Source organism: Opisthorchis viverrini (assembly GCF_000715545.1).
Source record: "Opisthorchis viverrini unplaced genomic scaffold opera_v5_287, whole genome shotgun sequence".
NCBI lineage: Eukaryota > Metazoa > Platyhelminthes > Trematoda > Opisthorchiida > Opisthorchiidae > Opisthorchis > Opisthorchis viverrini.
The window spans coordinates 143,282-160,492 of NW_008751937.1; the positions used below are offsets into that span (position 1 = coordinate 143,282).

The following is a 17,211-nucleotide window of genomic DNA, read 5'->3' on the forward strand; positions in this document are numbered from 1 at the left end:
TGACCAGGTTCTTGTTTGTATGTGGCTAAAAAGATGGCGTGCATACACGATATTTTTCGGGCGGATGTAAAGTTTTTCCAGCAAGGTTATCGCAGAACCGTAGTCGCTGCATTCTGCAGTGAAGTCATACACTGTATGGTCGATGTGACGAATGAGAGTTTCCACTTTATTTAAACCTTCAGGTTTGATTGAGTTAATGTAAGCTTTGAAAGTACGAAACCAATGAATCCATCGTTTCATGCCATCTGATGAGTGAGGATCAGCATCAAAAACCGTAGGTCGGAGAATATGATCCATTCGTTTTTATTAGACGATTAAATTGTTGCGAGAGTCGAGTAGTTCCAGGACGGGATTAGAAAGGAGACAGAATAGGAAGACGTAATGTACGCTTTAATCGTCTAATAACTGTAGTACATGAGCTGAAAATAGAGTGAGAATCACGAGTTAATGAGTTATGCAAAGGTGTGGGTTATATAGTCATGACAACTTTCCGTTCAGTAGCCTCGTGCGTTAATCAGCAATCTCAAAGGCTCGCATCCAGAAATTCGAGAGGTCAATGCGAGTCGCATCGTTTCGGTAGCTTGCACGTAACTTCAAACGTCCTGGTGACCTGGAATCTCCAACCAAAATGCATTGATGTTTGTTCCAGCCACAATGGATTGTTACTCCGGCAGGTGGTCGTTACTAAGTCAGTCAACTTTTTTAGGTTATCCTGTTCGATGTTGCAACGCATAAGTTCACAGAAAGGAGGCATTAGAAAACTCTTCACTTTCTGAAACTTTTATTCGTCGGCTCAGTGCGCAGCATATTGTTTGTGTGGTAACTACACGAAACATCTTGTGCAGTACCAGTGTGTTTCTTACCTGCATGAGGAGCAGTCGTCTTCGTGGATATTCTAGTGCAACGAAACCTCTGGCAGACTCGAGCCGCATCGCTTCGGTATCTCTCCACTTTTGTTCGGAAGAAAGCCTTCAGTATTGCCGAATTACTCTCCAGATGATTGTGAGAAAGAATTTTAGGGAGCCATGGAACCACCTTCGCAGTATGATGACGGGTCTGTCAGTTAGAAGTCCTACCTTATTCAATATAACCCATAACCCTTTCTTGCATGACACAGATTGCTTTCGAATCATCCACTGGATCTGACCGGACTTTATGTCACTTCTGACTTATATTATATTCCCACTGGTTTCATTACAATCAGTTGCTTATCTAATTTAGAGTGTTGCTCCATAAGAGAAATATCTCCAAAAACAAACCGTGTCGTCGTTCACTGTTGGCAAAAGATCTGTGTCATCCCCCTAGAATAAGCTATCAAAAAGGGACGTTATACACTCTCATTTTCGGTATAGGTATTTCTGCAACAGTTCGTCATACGTTGCTAAAAGCAATCTAAAAAATAGGCAGATAAATCTCAGTGTTCCAGATACTATACACAAACTTACCAACTAAGGAGCACTCTTCTTTGTTTGCAGTATGGTTGCCCTCCTTGTTTCTGGTCATTGGAGAATGTTCATTAATTTTCCTCACGCTGTGGTCATATAGAGTCTGTTCAGTCAAATTAAACTAAGCCGGTTAGCACTGTGTAGCTGTTCCAGTCCTTTTTTAGCAATGTCAATACTACTTGTTTCACGAATTCCTAAGGACCAGAATCTGAAGAGTAAGTAGAATTGACACTCAGTTGTGATCAATAGAAACCGATTCCTAATCGCGCGCAGTTGGTTCATCACGTGCGGACATCCTACCTTACTTCCCAAACTGATTGACTGACTATCTCGTGCATAGCTTGCGTATCTTCAAAGCTTATTGTTGGCCGTTCGAAGTGTTACTTGGGTTGCGAACTAGTTGATTAATCTCGGTCAGGACTGCCTTAGTGCTGCTTAATGCTTCTCGTTTTTCAGATTAAGCTGGCATCGTACTTGGGTAGATCCTATATGGTTCAATTCACCAGTGTGGAGAGTTGGAAGATAGTTGTGTGATTTTCCCAACCCTGAATTCAGTCGGCTCCCTTGAACCATTTGGCCGCAGCCGTTCGGATTGGACATGGCAATAAGAACAACACTGTTTGGGGGTTGGATTCCCTTCTTTAAATCTTGATTGCTGCAGCACGTGTAAATCAGAGGAAGATACAACAAGTTATAGCATCACCTGCTGCTTTTCTGCAGCTGCTCTACTTATACAAAACTAAAATGCAACGTGACTACTCGGTAAAGCTGTGAGTGACTTTCGGCTGTTTCTGAGGTTAGGGCACCGGCTTGAATGTACTGATCAGTATTTCCTCGCGGAACTTCCGTGTGTGTCGTTCACTCATTCTCGCTATGGCCCTGAAGGAAGTGCAGGGTTCAGTCGTGTGTCCCATCTCGATTGTATGTTCAGTGACTGATGATTTTGCTTTCATATCAACGACAGTCAATAAATAACATAGTCGTCGTCCAGCCCTTTCTGCGCACAGTTGTCATACCACCTGAAGGAAGCACTAGGGCTCAGATGCTGTCAGGTTGCTCAAGCCCAGTGAGGGACGCTCGAGGTGCCGAGGTATGGTTCTAAACATACCATCTTGCTGTGTTCTTTTTTTTAAAAAAACACTAAGATTATCCTAAAATGCCACCCGACAGCTACTAGCGAGGGGGTTGGTCACACATGACCCTTTTTGACTATGTCGCGGTTTCACGTATTTACCATGCACTAGGCTGCATAGGACAACCGTCAGGTGAAAAGGTGGGTAATTTGGTATAGTTTAGGCATTTGTTACACGCCCAGGGATATTGTTCCACCAAGTCCCGCTTGGTTGGTAGTATGGTTGGCCTCACCCAATTTTTCGGCCTTATGCACCGCGAATTTCTGGTAGTTTTTCTCAAATTCCGTTGCGCTTTGCTCCCTTTGTCCGGGATTTGTACAGGTGATCTCTCTCTCTCAAATACCAGCTGTTCTGTACTAATTAGCTATCCAATTTGTTTGCCTGGTTTTTTCGTCCTCAGCTTTGCTTTCTAGCTGTCCGAAATAGGGTTCTGTTCAGTCGTCTAGCCAGTCCTATGCGATCTGTTCCAAGCACGTACTATCATGGTCGCTTTTTATTCGTTATGATTAAATTCCCAAACCCTACGTGGCGGTACGTACGAGGCCCAATAGGGTTCTGTTCAGTCGTCTAGCCAGTTCTATGCGATCTGTTCCAAGCACGTACTGTCATGGTCGCTTTTTGTTCGGTATGATTAACTTCCCAAACCCTAGGTGGCGGTACGTACGAGGCTGCTCAATACTCTTCGAAAACCCACCACCGGTTTCGCCGTGCTTCAGACTCAACAGCATGGTCTCGGAGTTTCCGTCAACCCTATGTTCTATTTTAACCGAAATTGCACGCAGTTGGCGAACTACACTTGGTTCCAAACTAACTTGGTGCTAACGGGAGACACAGCTGAATCTCTAGTTTATGATATTCTCTAATTGAATATGCTGCGCAAAAGCCGCCTCATATTTTAGCTAGTAAGGTGTCCGAAATATCGCAGCATATTTTCCTAACGGGACGCTACTCACAAGATTGCTAAAAACTCGTCGACAGCCCAGCACCAGTTTAGTTCTTCTCGGTTTGGGGCTTATTAGATAGGAATAATCCCCGAGTTTCCAACAACTTCATGTTCTTTCGGCTCGGAATTCGCGAGACACGCCAAGAGAGACCTAGCGGAATCCCTTGTTTATGATATTCTTTCGCTGATTGTGCTGTATAAAGGATGCTCCTTATCTCAGTTAGGACGGTATTCCAGCGATGTAAGTATATTTTTATGAAACTGCCTTTGTGCAACACATTCAAGTTGAAGGATATCACATTCGAGGCATTTAGCTTGGACTGAGTTGTGTCTTCTGTTACAAATAAATTAGTTTGCAAATCGGTATGTTTTGCGAATTACACATTCCTCTAAGCAACTATCGATGTAGACTTGAGGGTGGCTTGAGGTTTTCGTTGGTTTGAATCCGGTCCCAATGGGAATCCATTCGTCACAATTGTCTCACACTCAGTGTAGTTTCGGTACAGTTGAATGTTTTTTTTTCACGTTTCTGTAGATTCTTCACTTCATATCCCCGCTGTATCCGATTCCACAATCGGCGTGTATCAGTGCATCCAGCCGGGAACAGATGGAGACGAATGGGCCAGTGCACAGGCGATCGTTCATTACGATTATGATGCGATTCTGCGTAAAGGTAAGTAAATTTTGGATGTGGACCTCATACGTAGCAATTGGTAGGTTCAGTTCGCCTGGGAAGGGATCTCGGGTTTGGGGCTGGGGCATTAATCGCTGAGTTGCAACAGTGCCGCCTGCTGGACTTCATGTGTGCAGTCAAGCTTATGTAAACATCCGTCATCACATCAAGGCGCTAATGGGAAACTTGTGATTAAGGGGTTTTCGGGAACAGCTACGGAACATAGGGCCGAATTATCTTTGCCGCACGCTTTGTAAGCTCTAATAACCATTCAGGTGATAACTCTCCCTAATCAGTAGAATCACCCGTATCGTTTGGTAGAATTAAGTGACGCCGCAGACAGATGTCAACTCTTCTCAAGATCATTTCCCCAGCAGCGTCGAATTGTTCTCCAAACCCATAGAAGGACCCTACGCTTATTTTGAACTTTATGTCACATCTCCCCTGGTAACTTTGCTACTTACTTCACTCCGTTCTTATTCTTCTTCAGCCGATTTCGACCGAATCACCTCCGAATCTCGCAGGCCTATTCACTTGCCGCCCATTCTACTCTCTGTCCCGACTGGTAAGTCCACTCGGCTGAGCTGCACTCTCTCCGGACAAAATCACAGTATCCCAGCCGGTGTTCTCACATCCGATGTACTACCCGGTATTAGTTCAGCAGCCAAACGACTACGGCTAGCCGAAGCTTTGAACTATGTTCAGATTCACTGGAAGAAAGATGGAGTTCAACTGCAGTTGCCAACACAGCAATCGTTGCTGCCACCTGACGAATTCGAGCTCGATGTGGTACGATCACGTGACTTTGGCGTTTACGAATGTACGGTGACTACGACCAACAGTCGTGTTCTTTTTACGCAAGTCATCCACGTAAAACCCTCGGAACCCTGGGCTACTAATCAAGGTAGGCCGCCCTTTTCGTTTTAACTAGTACCTTATCTCGCCCAAGCTATGGGACATTGGCTTTTATGTTCATGCCACGGCCAATTTTGGCGGCTTGTTATTGTCGAATATACTCAGCCGAGAGTCAGAATTTGATACTAGGAGGCTGGTTCGAGTGAGTACCCGGTGGAAGCCCTGAATTTTTCACGTGATCCGTGGGTATGCACGCTGTTGATGAGTTTTGGTGCAAGACGTAGTTACTGTTATCTCCTGGTTGTTCCAAACAATCAGGTGGAAATCTATATCGCTGCGGCGCGCACCGATTCAAACATCTCAACACGACATTATAGTCTACAGGTATCTTGACAAAAGATACCGCGTCAAAAAAGGGACGGATTAATCCCATGAAACAATGACCAACCTGGACTGTCCAGGCCACTGCCCGTTCTTTGAGGTCTCTTTTGGAAGAACTGTTGTGTCGGAGATGTACATGAAACTTGTGTGGTCCCCGAAGCAAAGATTTTTGATTCACTCGAGGTGTTCTTCCACCGTTTTGTATTCTTGAGGGTTGGGTAGAGCATCAACTTAGGACCTGCTTCTGATGAGCTGTGCAAATATTACACGCACTGGAATCAGATAACACGGTTGGGTGTGTTCGATGGTTACCATAACTACATTAGCAGGATGTAAACACTTATATGGTACAGTACTAACTTGCCCTTTGTCCCAGTTGCTGGGACATTCACTGTCTAGGCTGTCAGGGGATAGTTTGATCGGGAACACTTCCCATAGATTGATGAGGTCGTTTGTTGGATGAATTTGAAGCCAAGTCATGCTTTTGTGTTTGGTTTTGCATAGGTCATTTGAATGTGCTCATCATCTTTAGTATGGTTAAGCGGTGCCGATCATGGTACACCTCATGGGGGAGAGCGTCCACATCAGCGTGCCTTGTTTTTTTTTTGTGATCACATTGACAAACTCAGGGGATGTTGGTTGCTCTGTTTCCATTTGTTGAACGTTTTCGGACAGACGCATTCCACCACATTTTCAGCGAGCGAGCGACATTTCTCTTCAAGCGAACGTGTGAACTTTTGACAGCCACCTATGCTGTCCGCACCGGTAATGTCGATTTTCACCACTACTATTTATGTTGTGAAAAACCGGGAGCATAGTTCAGCTGCCTCACCCGTGTGAAGCTCCTGATCTGGTAGCCGTTATCACACTCTTCTCGAATCTTTCCAAGGAACTGCAGCTGACTAACAGACCGTCCACAAGTGCAAATCCGCAAATTATTTAAGTGGCAAGCTGTTCCTAATTTGAACACGTTCAAATTTAATTCGATTAGAGTTTGACGAATTTCATTGCCTAAACTGCAGTGAAGCATCGGTGTTGAACACGGATGTCATGCTATCGATGATTATGGTGGTGCTGAACAATCCCAAGCTAATGTGTGTGAGCTATATGTAGAACTCCTTTTCAGGAACTGGTTGCTCTGTTTCCATTTGTTGAACGTTTTCGGACAGACGCATTCCACCACATTTTCAGCGAGCGAGCGACATTTCTCTTCAAGCGAACGTGTGAACTTTTGACAGCCACCTATGCTGTCCGCACCGGTAATGTCGATTTTCACCACTACTATTTATGTTGTGAAAAACCGGGAGCATAGTTCAGCTGCCTCACCCGTGTGAAGCTCCTGATCTGGTAGCCGTTATCACACTCTTCTCGAATCTTTCCAAGGAACTGCAGCTGACTAACAGACCGTCCACAAGTGCAAATCCGCAAATTATTTAAGTGGCAAGCTGTTCCTAATTTGAACACGTTCAAATTTAATTCGATTAGAGTTTGACGAATTTCATTGCCTAAACTGCAGTGAAGCATCGGTGTTGAACACTGATGTCATGCTATCGATGATGGTGGTGGTGAACAATCCCAAGCTAATGTGTGTGAGCTATATGTAGAACTCCTCTTTCAGGAACCGAAACATACCTCGACGTTACCGTCCAGTATTTGACCCGCCCGCTCCTTAACCGTATTTCTCTCCAGTCTAGAGTTGAAGCATGCCTTTTGTTGTAGTCTCCTTGCATCTCCAATATTTCTTTGTGGTATGTGTAGTAAAATTGTGGCTGCTGTAATTTCAAAGTCATAATTACATTCAACTGTCGCTTGATTGACGCGAATTGGTTCGAATAATACTCCGCTGAAAATGATTTATCAAGAGGAAGAAACATTACGACCAGAGCACTTCCAGTCTATCCCATACATGACACCAGGCTGCGACAGCAACCGTTGTTCTGAACTCTATACTAGAGTGGCTTCGTTTCCAAGGCGATATCACCCATTGTCATCTTCACTTGTATAGGCCGTGTACAGTGGTCGTGGTTTTACCTACCACAGTTTCGTTCTCTGATGGTCTGGTGCGGTTCATGAATACAGGAGTGTCAGTGGACTTTTCATTGGGAGAGGAAGCTATGCATTGAAAGCGACAGCTCGGATTCGTACCCGTGACTAGCCCATGTCTGCCGTTATCTTTAACATTTGATGTGTCTCGTCTCGGGGTCCCCATCCAAGGAGGCGGCGATGGCGGGCGCAGCGGAGTTCGGTGGTAAACGTCATCATACTCTGCTGCCAAGTGATTGGTTGACCTCCTCTGACTGGTTTCCACCCCCCGTTTGCGAAATGTGCTGTTCGAGGGAGTCAATCGACTAGCATGCGGAGCACGTGATTAAGGTAGCGCAAACTATGGATGTCGTTGCAATGCGTACTGCGCGTGTTCCGTTTTTCTGCATCCACCCCCACGTACTGTGGTCAGTTTTGTAACCATATGCAGTTGATTCTCTCCCACCTGTATACTAACACATCAGTTATCCCACCTTCTTTCCATAGGCTCCAACCTGGATCCTTCGTTGCAGAATTTCCAGTTTAAATCCGAAATTCAGAGCATGGCAAATGAACTGAGACCGATGGCGGGCTTGACGAGCATGGATGATCAGGGTGACAGAGGTAAACGGAATACGCAACAGGCTCTGCGTTCTTCAGTTGCAGATCCGTGGTATTCCGGTCCAGTCGATGGTTTACATAACGAAGCGTTTCATGACATGAATCCGGACGCTTGGCTCAACAGTGATCCCGAAACTCCCGGACACATCTCTCGTTCCCTCTCTGACAGTGACTCTGGTAAGCGAATGGTCTGTCTAGATCGAATCGGCTGTCTTGTTCAGATGCTCCACAGAACGGTCCACCTAAGTTCTCCGTTCCCAACGCAAATCGAAAGCTGACCTACAAAATAAATATCAATAACCGTTCAGCCGTCGCTATGCAAGCCAAAGGAAGCACGAAAGCTGAAATACTGCCAGGCTGTCCAAGCTTAGACAGGAGCAGTCGAGATGCCGCGGTGTTGGGTTCGAACCACGGACCTTCTGGTCAGTAGGTTCGCGCCTTAACCACTGAGCTATCTCGAGCTATTAACTAAATCATATCCCTTGAGTGTCATGCTCATCCTTACCTCGCACCGCACTTTGTGGGCGAGTTGATTTGCCCAAACAGAATCCCATATTTTTCAAGGTACCTTCCTGCTCCTTTCTTCCGACTGATCTGCATATGAACACGTAATTAATACCTTTGTCCTGAAGTCCCTACAGTCTAACGATCTCTCTTTGTTGCCGTCAGCAGATATTGCTACCGTACTAACGTTGGTCATTACTCTTCCATGACCCAAAGCGTAAGTAATTAATACCTTTGTCCTGAAGTCCCTACAGTCTAGCGATCTCTCTTTGTTGCCGTTAGCAGATATTGCTACCGTACTAACATTGGTCATTACTCTTCCATGACCCAAACGGATGCTTGGTCCGTCTTCCCTTGAGAGGACGGAACCTTCCATTTCCAGTGCGGAAAAAATGCGAATCACCAAAAAACATCTTAGCTGAAGGCTTTTCAAGCTGTACTGCAACAAACGCGCCAGTTTGCGAGACTTTGCTTTAAATGGGTTGATTCTGTTACGTATTCTCTGCTTCAGGAACTTCATCGGTCACTCAGTTGCTTTCTTCAACATGTTCTATCGGAACTTTTTGGGTTTCTGCCTCTTTTTCGTAGTGAGCGGTTCGGTGTAAATTCTATCCTAGTAGTATCCCTCGTTATTGTCTTCTAAACTCATCATTCAGCTGTAGCTTCCTTTCGGTGCCCAACTGCCATGCCAACAGAGGGAAACACGAGGACTGGAATACTGCTAGGTTGCCCAATCCTAGACAGGGGGAGTCGAGAGGCAGAGGTCAGGTTCGAACCACAGACCTTCTGAACAGCAAGTTCGACCTCTAACCACTGAGCCATCCCTTCTAGAAAGGTCTTAACCGCTTAAAGTGTCCTCAAATATCTACCGATTCATGTTTGGGCTCTCTTTGGGATGTCTACTTTCGTTTGTGGGAAGTAAATCCCCGACGTTCTGTGATACCATGAAAGGTGGAAGCTGTCCAATGTTTTTTTGTTTCAGGTGTCTCTCGTCTGTCCAAACCCAATGCAGAACCAGTTGGTGACAATTTGGCGGTTCTTATCTCCTGGTCGCCTATACCGACAGACTACTATCAAATTCAATACAGGCACCGGCTACCTATCGATCAGCGATGGTCCAAGGCTTTTACGGCTGAAAGTGTGGTGAGTGGTTTGAATTGAAAAGGTTTTTTCTTGAGTTTAATGAAGTTAAGCTTGCGTTGGGCAGTTTTATGTCCATGTTTCTTTTTTGTCAACGTCCCCTTACTATGGGACGCCGGCGGTTCTTTTGAGCTTGGAAAGCGGAATGTCCCTCTCGTTTTTTATCTGTTCGCCGAGATTTTTCTCCAATATGCTAATCAGTGATCGCAGTAGCCACAACTTGACACATGCTCATAGATTACTTCATCTGCACACCTCAGCTGTGAAGAGTCCATTCGTCCTTGTCAATATCAGCGGAGAATCCGCTCGATAGGCTCAACTTATTCTCTCGCTTGTGATTGTGTTCAACTTGATGTGCTACACAGGTGCCACCTTATGTTTCAGTTGGCATGGTTTTCAAGATACCAGTGTATGCTTCCTTGTCATAACACACCACTCGTAGTTTGTAAGTGAAAGTATTTGCCAATGATGTACCACTTAGTGTTCAAGTTGAACAGAAGATTGACTGAAACCACGGGATGGCACCAATATGATGAGCGGCAAAACAAACGAAGCCTCAGTAGGCAATCGAAAGTAGTTCGGCGACTTTACGAGTAGTGTGTCATGCTTGGAAAATGCCGCACGTCTCCCTGGAGTTAACCATTTAACATGCAGCGTCCGCTGAAATATAGAATATGGCCTGTAATAAAACACTGTTTGGTCAACCTTCTGCAACTCTGACAAGCTAAGCGGCATAATGATGTGCGGAGATTCGGTCATTTTTAATGAGGATTTCATCCTGTAAGTGAAGCCAATCTCTGCTAAGAGGACGAAAGGCGCCGTTTCATCCGTGTCGGGAACCATGATCAGTTCAAAACTCGAAACTCAAAGAGTTTCGAACCCACAAGTTCCAGGCCATTGGCTGAACGCCTACCCGTTCGGTCAGAAGTGGTCAATCAGCAGTGTGATTAGCTCTCACTTAAACCAAATATATAGCACCGCTTATCCTTCAGTCACAGAAACCACCTCACGTGATCATGCTTTGATTGGCTGCTTGAATGACGACTCTTCACTAATGTGAAAAGATTCTCTGAACTAATTATAGACTGATCATGGTACGAGGAGACTTGGTATTTCTCAGTAAAGATGAATGAATCTGTTTCCTGTCTAAGTGAGAGCTAATTACGCTGCCGATCAGCCGCTCCTAGTCGGAAAATTAAGTGCCCAAACACTGACCGGATGATCGTGGGTGTGATAACATGTGCATTGGTGATGATTCCGAACAATGACGAAACAGTTGTACATTACCTCTCAGCCTTTTAATTCAGCCTAGATTGACTTCACTGATAGTATGAAACCTATACTGAAAATGATAGAAGCAGTAGCGTACCGGTGGAAAATCATCGTTTTTTTACAACCGTTCGCAGGTTTTCCCTTCTTTAGGTGTGATGTATTCATTTGCCATGCACGACGCATTTAAGACGCTTTGCGACTTTTGGAGCATATAGGGTACGCTTTCCAGCTCCGTCTTCCGAGTTGAGGAATTTCACACGAACACCAGTGAATAAAAACCGTAATCGTTCAGCTGTAACACTTTTTCGGTGCTTACCCGCCATGCTACTCAAAGGGAACAAGAGCGCTGAGATCCGACAGGTTGCTCAAGCCTAGAAAGAGGCAGTCGAGGTATCCCCGGAGGGTGGATTCAAACCGCGGACCTTCCGGTCACTAAATTCGTGTCTTAACCGCTGAGCCATCTCGTGCTCTAATCCAGCATGTTGTTTGCCCAACAGCTAAACCGTACACAGAATATCAATGTAGGCATCTAAATTTGGAGTGCCAACTGTATGTAACCCCAAAAACCACATCGAATGTGTGGAACTTGCGGACACACCGCACGAACTTGTACTCCAAGCCCATTTTCGTAAAGTGCTGTTCGCTAGAACTTTTGGAGCACGTAGCGACTACCGCTCGCGTGATCATAAACATGTCATGGAACAACTTTGTTCATGTCTGAATGGACAGTAATCCTACCCTAATGACATCGGTATGCATAGATGCCATAGATAAAGACCTACCTGCCACCCTACTGTATTCGTTGGGGACGGTGCAATCTGCCGTATCCTTCAGTCTGTTGTCGCCTCCAATGACTATCTTAAGGTGCCTTGTGATTACACTCAACCAAACCTCTTGAAAATAGCACATCTTCATAAGGTTACGATTTCGGGCGACATTGTGCTCCCCTCACACACAAATGGTCAGCGAACAGCAGTTGGTGTGTTCTGTTACACATTGCGGTACAGAATGTATGCTGTGGTCTGCTTCGAGCATTTCTACTAATAGCCCAAACTTTTCGAATGTGTAGACCGAAAGGAACTCTTCCTATTCCTCACATTTTCTGATCTCTGTTTCCTTCAATTGCCGTCATTTGAACATTCCCAATTTATGCTTTCCATCTCCCTCCTACTCGTCTGGGATTGGATTCAGATCAAAGAATGTTGTGGCCAGAATCCAGCTTGTTGCACCCAACAGAAACAGTTCTATTTCACAAGTCGTCAACCAGCCAGTCTAGAGCCTGGCCGTCGGTACCAGTTTCGTGTGGTGGCTTATGTCCAACAGTCAATCATGGGCAAAAGTCCATGGTCTCAGACAATCAGCTTTGAGTATATTTCCAAGGTTGCGCCTGTATTTACGGAAACCGAACGACTGGTAAGCCACCGCTTTCTTTCCTGCAGCTTTTTTCCGCATACAACCTCTGAGCAGTTCCAAATTTTCATGTCCTTCGGAAGAACCAACCAAACAATCAGCTGAAGCTTTTTTAGTCCCATACAGGGACAAACGAACCACGATCCTTAGATGGCTGGGAAAGTGCTTGTCAGTTAATTCTAGCCCGATGCAGCAAGGAAATTATGCTATTCGAGTCCTCATACCGTAGGAAATTTGTTGATCGATGAAACATTTGCCTTGTCGAATTACATTGTAACTTCACGAGAATTCGGTCACGTGATTCTATGTCGTCATCATCCTTATTTAAAACGTCAAACAGCATATGTTTATGGTTTCCGCCATATGAAACATAGGTCATGTACTCACGCGATACTGAATGACCAATATTTTAGCTGCCTGCTTTGCCTGTTTCGACGAGGTTTTCTCCTACATATTCCGTAATTTACATTTTATCATCCGTAGCCCGATGGAGGAATGGTCGCGCGATGGACTCTGTCTACCTCGGCAGTCGGATTTCCCATCGATCATTTTTTGCTCCTGTGTCGTAAAGAAGAACGGTATTCGAATGGGACCGTGACGTACAGTCCTTTTCAACATATATTTGTTCCAGGATCAGATACTCGAGTGAGTTGTTCTCTGTGTTTTGTCAAACCACCGTAATTGAGCAGTCTTTCTACTGTCTGTGTCTAGCGAGGCTTCTCGTAAACACACGCCTTCAGAGCTGTGTTGTTGCCGTGGATTACAGTCACCTACCCATTGCACATCTCTTGTTTCTGCCGCCGTCGGTTATGTTACCTTCGCATTTTCAAACTCTATGCACGCTACCTGAATAAGTCGAAATGCTATGCTCTATCTCAAAATCCATTTGTTGTTGTCGTTCGTACACTTATAAAGCAACTTAACTGTCATGTGTGACCCACATTCACTCCGAATGGTCCTGTCTCATAACCTGATTTTGTCGTGGTAACTTCTTGACCGTTGTTTAACTTGGGTCCCGCTCGATCCACACACATCCAATAGATGTTGTCCTTAGGCACAAAAATAGTAGTGGTTCAACATTCCTTTTGTTTTTGTGCTAGGTATCCAGTTCGTGGGTACCATGCTGCTGCTCTTTGGCTTAGTAACAAACGACTTTTGGAACTCTCTCTACGCCTGCTTGCTGTTATCTCAAATGCACCTAGACAAGATTCATTGCCTAAGGGTCGAGTGCAGTGCGTGGGGGGGGACTATGTGGGACTCGTATTTAGAACATTCCTTCTGCATAGTTTATAGAGCTGAGTTTATCGACAGCTAATAAACATTAATCAATAGATGATTGGGTTGACGATAGCCTTCTTTCATTGTGCCTCTCATATCCCTATGAAAAGAATGTGAAATGACCCGATACCCTATCACCCGTCTTCATCGGACCGCAGCTGTTCCTAATTCATGCAGCACACACATTTGTCCTGCAAGAGTTCATGCCTTGAAGCGGACACCTGGATTCTTACCATTCATGCTATTGGTAGCACTTCAAATCGCCTAAGTGTTCACTCTTTACTTCACATTTAAGCCATACTTATCGCTTTGTCATCTCTGCCAACGCTGCAAGTTACCTCCCCGGACGACCACCAATCAACCACACATTTGCGCTATTCGTCAAACACTATTAATGTGGTAAATTGCACATCTCCATTCATTCCAGATAGCTCAGTGCTTAAGGCGCGAAATTACTAATATGGAGGTCCTCATTCCAGATAGCTCAGTGCTTAAGGCGCGGAATTACTAATATGGAGGTCCGTGGTTCGAACCCAACCTCGACATCTCGTCTGTCCCTGTATCAGCGTGGGCAACTTTGCAGTATCTCTGCCCTCGTACTTTCGTTCGGTGGCTTGGTAGATTAGGCGTGGCAGCTTCACAATTAGTTACCATTAAATTCTAACACATCTGATTGTTTTGTTTGTGCGTTGATTTCACTGAGTCCCCCATGTCAGGTGACCTGTACTTTTAACCGCAGGCTTCAATCGATGGTTTGTCATTTTACTGTTTAAGATCATATCGCCGCCAGATTCCAGCCAGATGCAGTACAAATCAAACTGCAACCGGCGGCAATAGAGAGCGTGACATCTTTCTTCATCATTCTTCCGTTCTGCTACCGGAACGATCCTATGAGTACTGAAAAAATCAGTTCATATCTGTCATGCACGTTTATTCGATGATTGCGCACTTTCCACGAAAAGCACAAGTCCCTGGAAAGGACACCTTCGAGATTATGTATATATGCGCAGGGTTGTCAAGCTCTCTTAACCAAACTGAGCTGGGGAGTTGTGGCGGGCTCAACTCATTTCACTGTTCATCCATCACTCATTATGTTTCTAATGCTCAGCAATGCAGGGAAGATGAATTGAAGCTTAGGACGGACGAATCGTTGTGTGTTTCAAGGCTCGTACTTTCAGCACGATATTCTTCTGGCGGAATATGTTTGCACCAGACTCTCGTTAAACTAACAGAATGACAGATGACGATATGCAGCCCACAGCAAAAATGTGTAACTCGTAGCTCTAACCCTATCGAATGGAATGAAATGACTTTTGTGCAAGCGGTGACGTATTCAACCAAACTCGCAATTTCTTTGTACCTAGTTGCGAATCGGCTTCCTGTATCAGGGTACAATTGAACATTGACATACGCTCCACCAGTGGCGTTGTGAAGTGAAATATCCTAGATGAACGTGAAATACACATTTGCAAACATTTGGTGTATGCTTAGAGACAGCATAAGCGAGAGATTCAGCTGAGTTCCAGGTGAGTCTCTAGGGAAGTCAAATTTGTATGCAAGTGAGTGCCTTTCGCTGATTTCGTACAATTTGGGTTCAAGTAGAACATAAAGTTGGCGGAAACTTGGGGACTGTGCCTAATTGGTGGGCCCGAAGTGGAAGGGCGAAACTTGCCGTGAGCTGTCGAAGAATTTTCAGCAACCTTATAGGTAGTGTATCATGCCTGTAAATGAAGGTGCTGAAAGGGTGTACTATGATGTGATCTATCTCGAACTGTGTGGATGCACATGTTCTATGATATCTTTACGTGCTGCTCTCCTAGATTGGTATCCGATTTGATGGGCTCGGCAGCGGAAATCCTAACTGCCATGGACTGGAAGTCTAGTGTACATTAGCACGCTGATTACCAATCATTTTTCTAACGGTATACCTCGAGTTTCCTACTGTCTCCGCACTCATCTTCAGCTTCATGTACCTAGCTGGCCGAATACCAAGCCAAGAAGTAGTACATTCTTGACGCAGTGCTGTACTCATAAGGTTGCTGAAAACTCTTCGACAGCCCATGATCTCACTCACCTTTCTTGAGGCTCATCAGGTAGGCTCAGTCTTCGAGTTCTACTTAAACCCAAATTTCGTGAGATTAGCGAAATACACTCACTTACATACGAATTTGGTTTTGAGGGTAGACTACATGGAACCCGCTGAATCTTTCGTTTATGGTGTTAAAAACAGGTGAGTCTTTGCTCAAAACCAAATAGGTATGCAAATAAGTGTATTTCGCTAGGGATACGCTTTCCTTCATTCCGTTTTCCGGTCCAGTTGATGACAAGCATGTTTGGCGCAAACACATCCATTGGCAGAAACAGTGAGAGAAACTTAGCCTCCTCGTGAATGATTCACCGTTCAGCAGCAAATTTCACCACATAGTACTAAGTTGCTAATTTGTGGCAGAGTTCTCCGATCCTGATTATTTGGAAGGGACTCTGAGTCGCAGCGTATGAGCTTGGAACCTGATGCGGTTGATTACTATGAGTGTGGTTATTTCGGATTCCGTGGTCGCGTGCTGTCACGTGAACGCTGAGCGATTGTCGGGGTTCAGAAGTCAGGTTCTGATTATATATATATATATATATATACATATATATATATATATAAATATGGTCGACAGATCTTGTGAATTCTTCTGTATTCTCATTCGATTTTCGCTTTCTTCTAAGGTCAGTCAGCTGCATCATTTTCCATTTCCCGATTTTGCTCCCGATACACATCCCCTTGCGACTGTACACCGCTTACGACGATGTGTGCAAACTTTCACTTTTCAAGGTTAAATTGGTGGGTGTCGTGATTGTAAACCCAGGTTGTCATATAATTTTATGGGAATAGGGCGGATTTTTCTGCGGTGTATACAGAAACCCATACATGGACACACCCTTCGAAACCGACGGATGTAAGGTGCACCTGGCCTCCATCTGTTGAGTTCCACACGAACCTTTGCTGTCCGTTTCATCTAGAGTTCTTTGAAAGTGTGTTTGAGTAGTCGAGATTTCCGACTTCAGCATATCTTAATTAAATTCCCCACTCTCTAAAAACCCGTGTCATACTCCCATAGTATTGGTCCCTCGGAGCTTAAAGTGACTTAAAGTGCTCTTTGTTACTCTATCTCCAAACCCATCTCCCGAGTTTTTCCTGCCGATGTATTACCGACTTTTACTTTCATATTCTCACCTAGGAGTGTAAGCTGCACAATTTGGAACCGGGTAAAGGCTACCAGTTGGTAGTTTACGGTGTTCACACCCCACCTGGAATGGATCCACAGGCTGTCGTGTTCAAAGGTGGTATAGGTGGTCGACGGATCACGCAATTCAGCCACGAGATATTCGTCAAACCACAGGTAGGTCGTGTTCAACCAGTTGAACGAGGTTTACCCACCGACCGTGCTTCCTGTGATTTCTACTTGTCCTATTCGTCTTTTTCAGGTCACTCCTGGTGAGATTAGTGTTCCCGAAACGCACCATGTGAACTCGGGAACAGGTCAA

General features: G+C 44.9%; 1 protein-coding gene across 1 annotated transcript in view; it reads left to right on the plus strand.

The window, feature by feature from the left end:
- Positions 1-17,211, plus strand: part of T265_09472 (hypothetical protein) — a gene marked incomplete at both ends in the record, with an annotated part of 87,821 nt that overhangs the window by 47,777 nt on the left and 22,833 nt on the right. Inside the window, 9 exons of the mRNA XM_009175552.1 lie at positions 4,057-4,194; positions 4,685-5,098; positions 7,960-8,250; positions 9,560-9,720; positions 12,181-12,402; positions 12,883-13,076; positions 15,698-15,896; positions 16,905-17,066; positions 17,152-17,190. Of these exons, the coding sequence (XP_009173816.1) occupies positions 4,057-4,194; positions 4,685-5,098; positions 7,960-8,250; positions 9,560-9,720; positions 12,181-12,402; positions 12,883-13,076; positions 15,698-15,896; positions 16,905-17,066; positions 17,152-17,190 (1,820 nt within the window). The remainder of the gene's footprint in view (positions 1-4,056; positions 4,195-4,684; positions 5,099-7,959; positions 8,251-9,559; positions 9,721-12,180; positions 12,403-12,882; positions 13,077-15,697; positions 15,897-16,904; positions 17,067-17,151; positions 17,191-17,211) is intronic.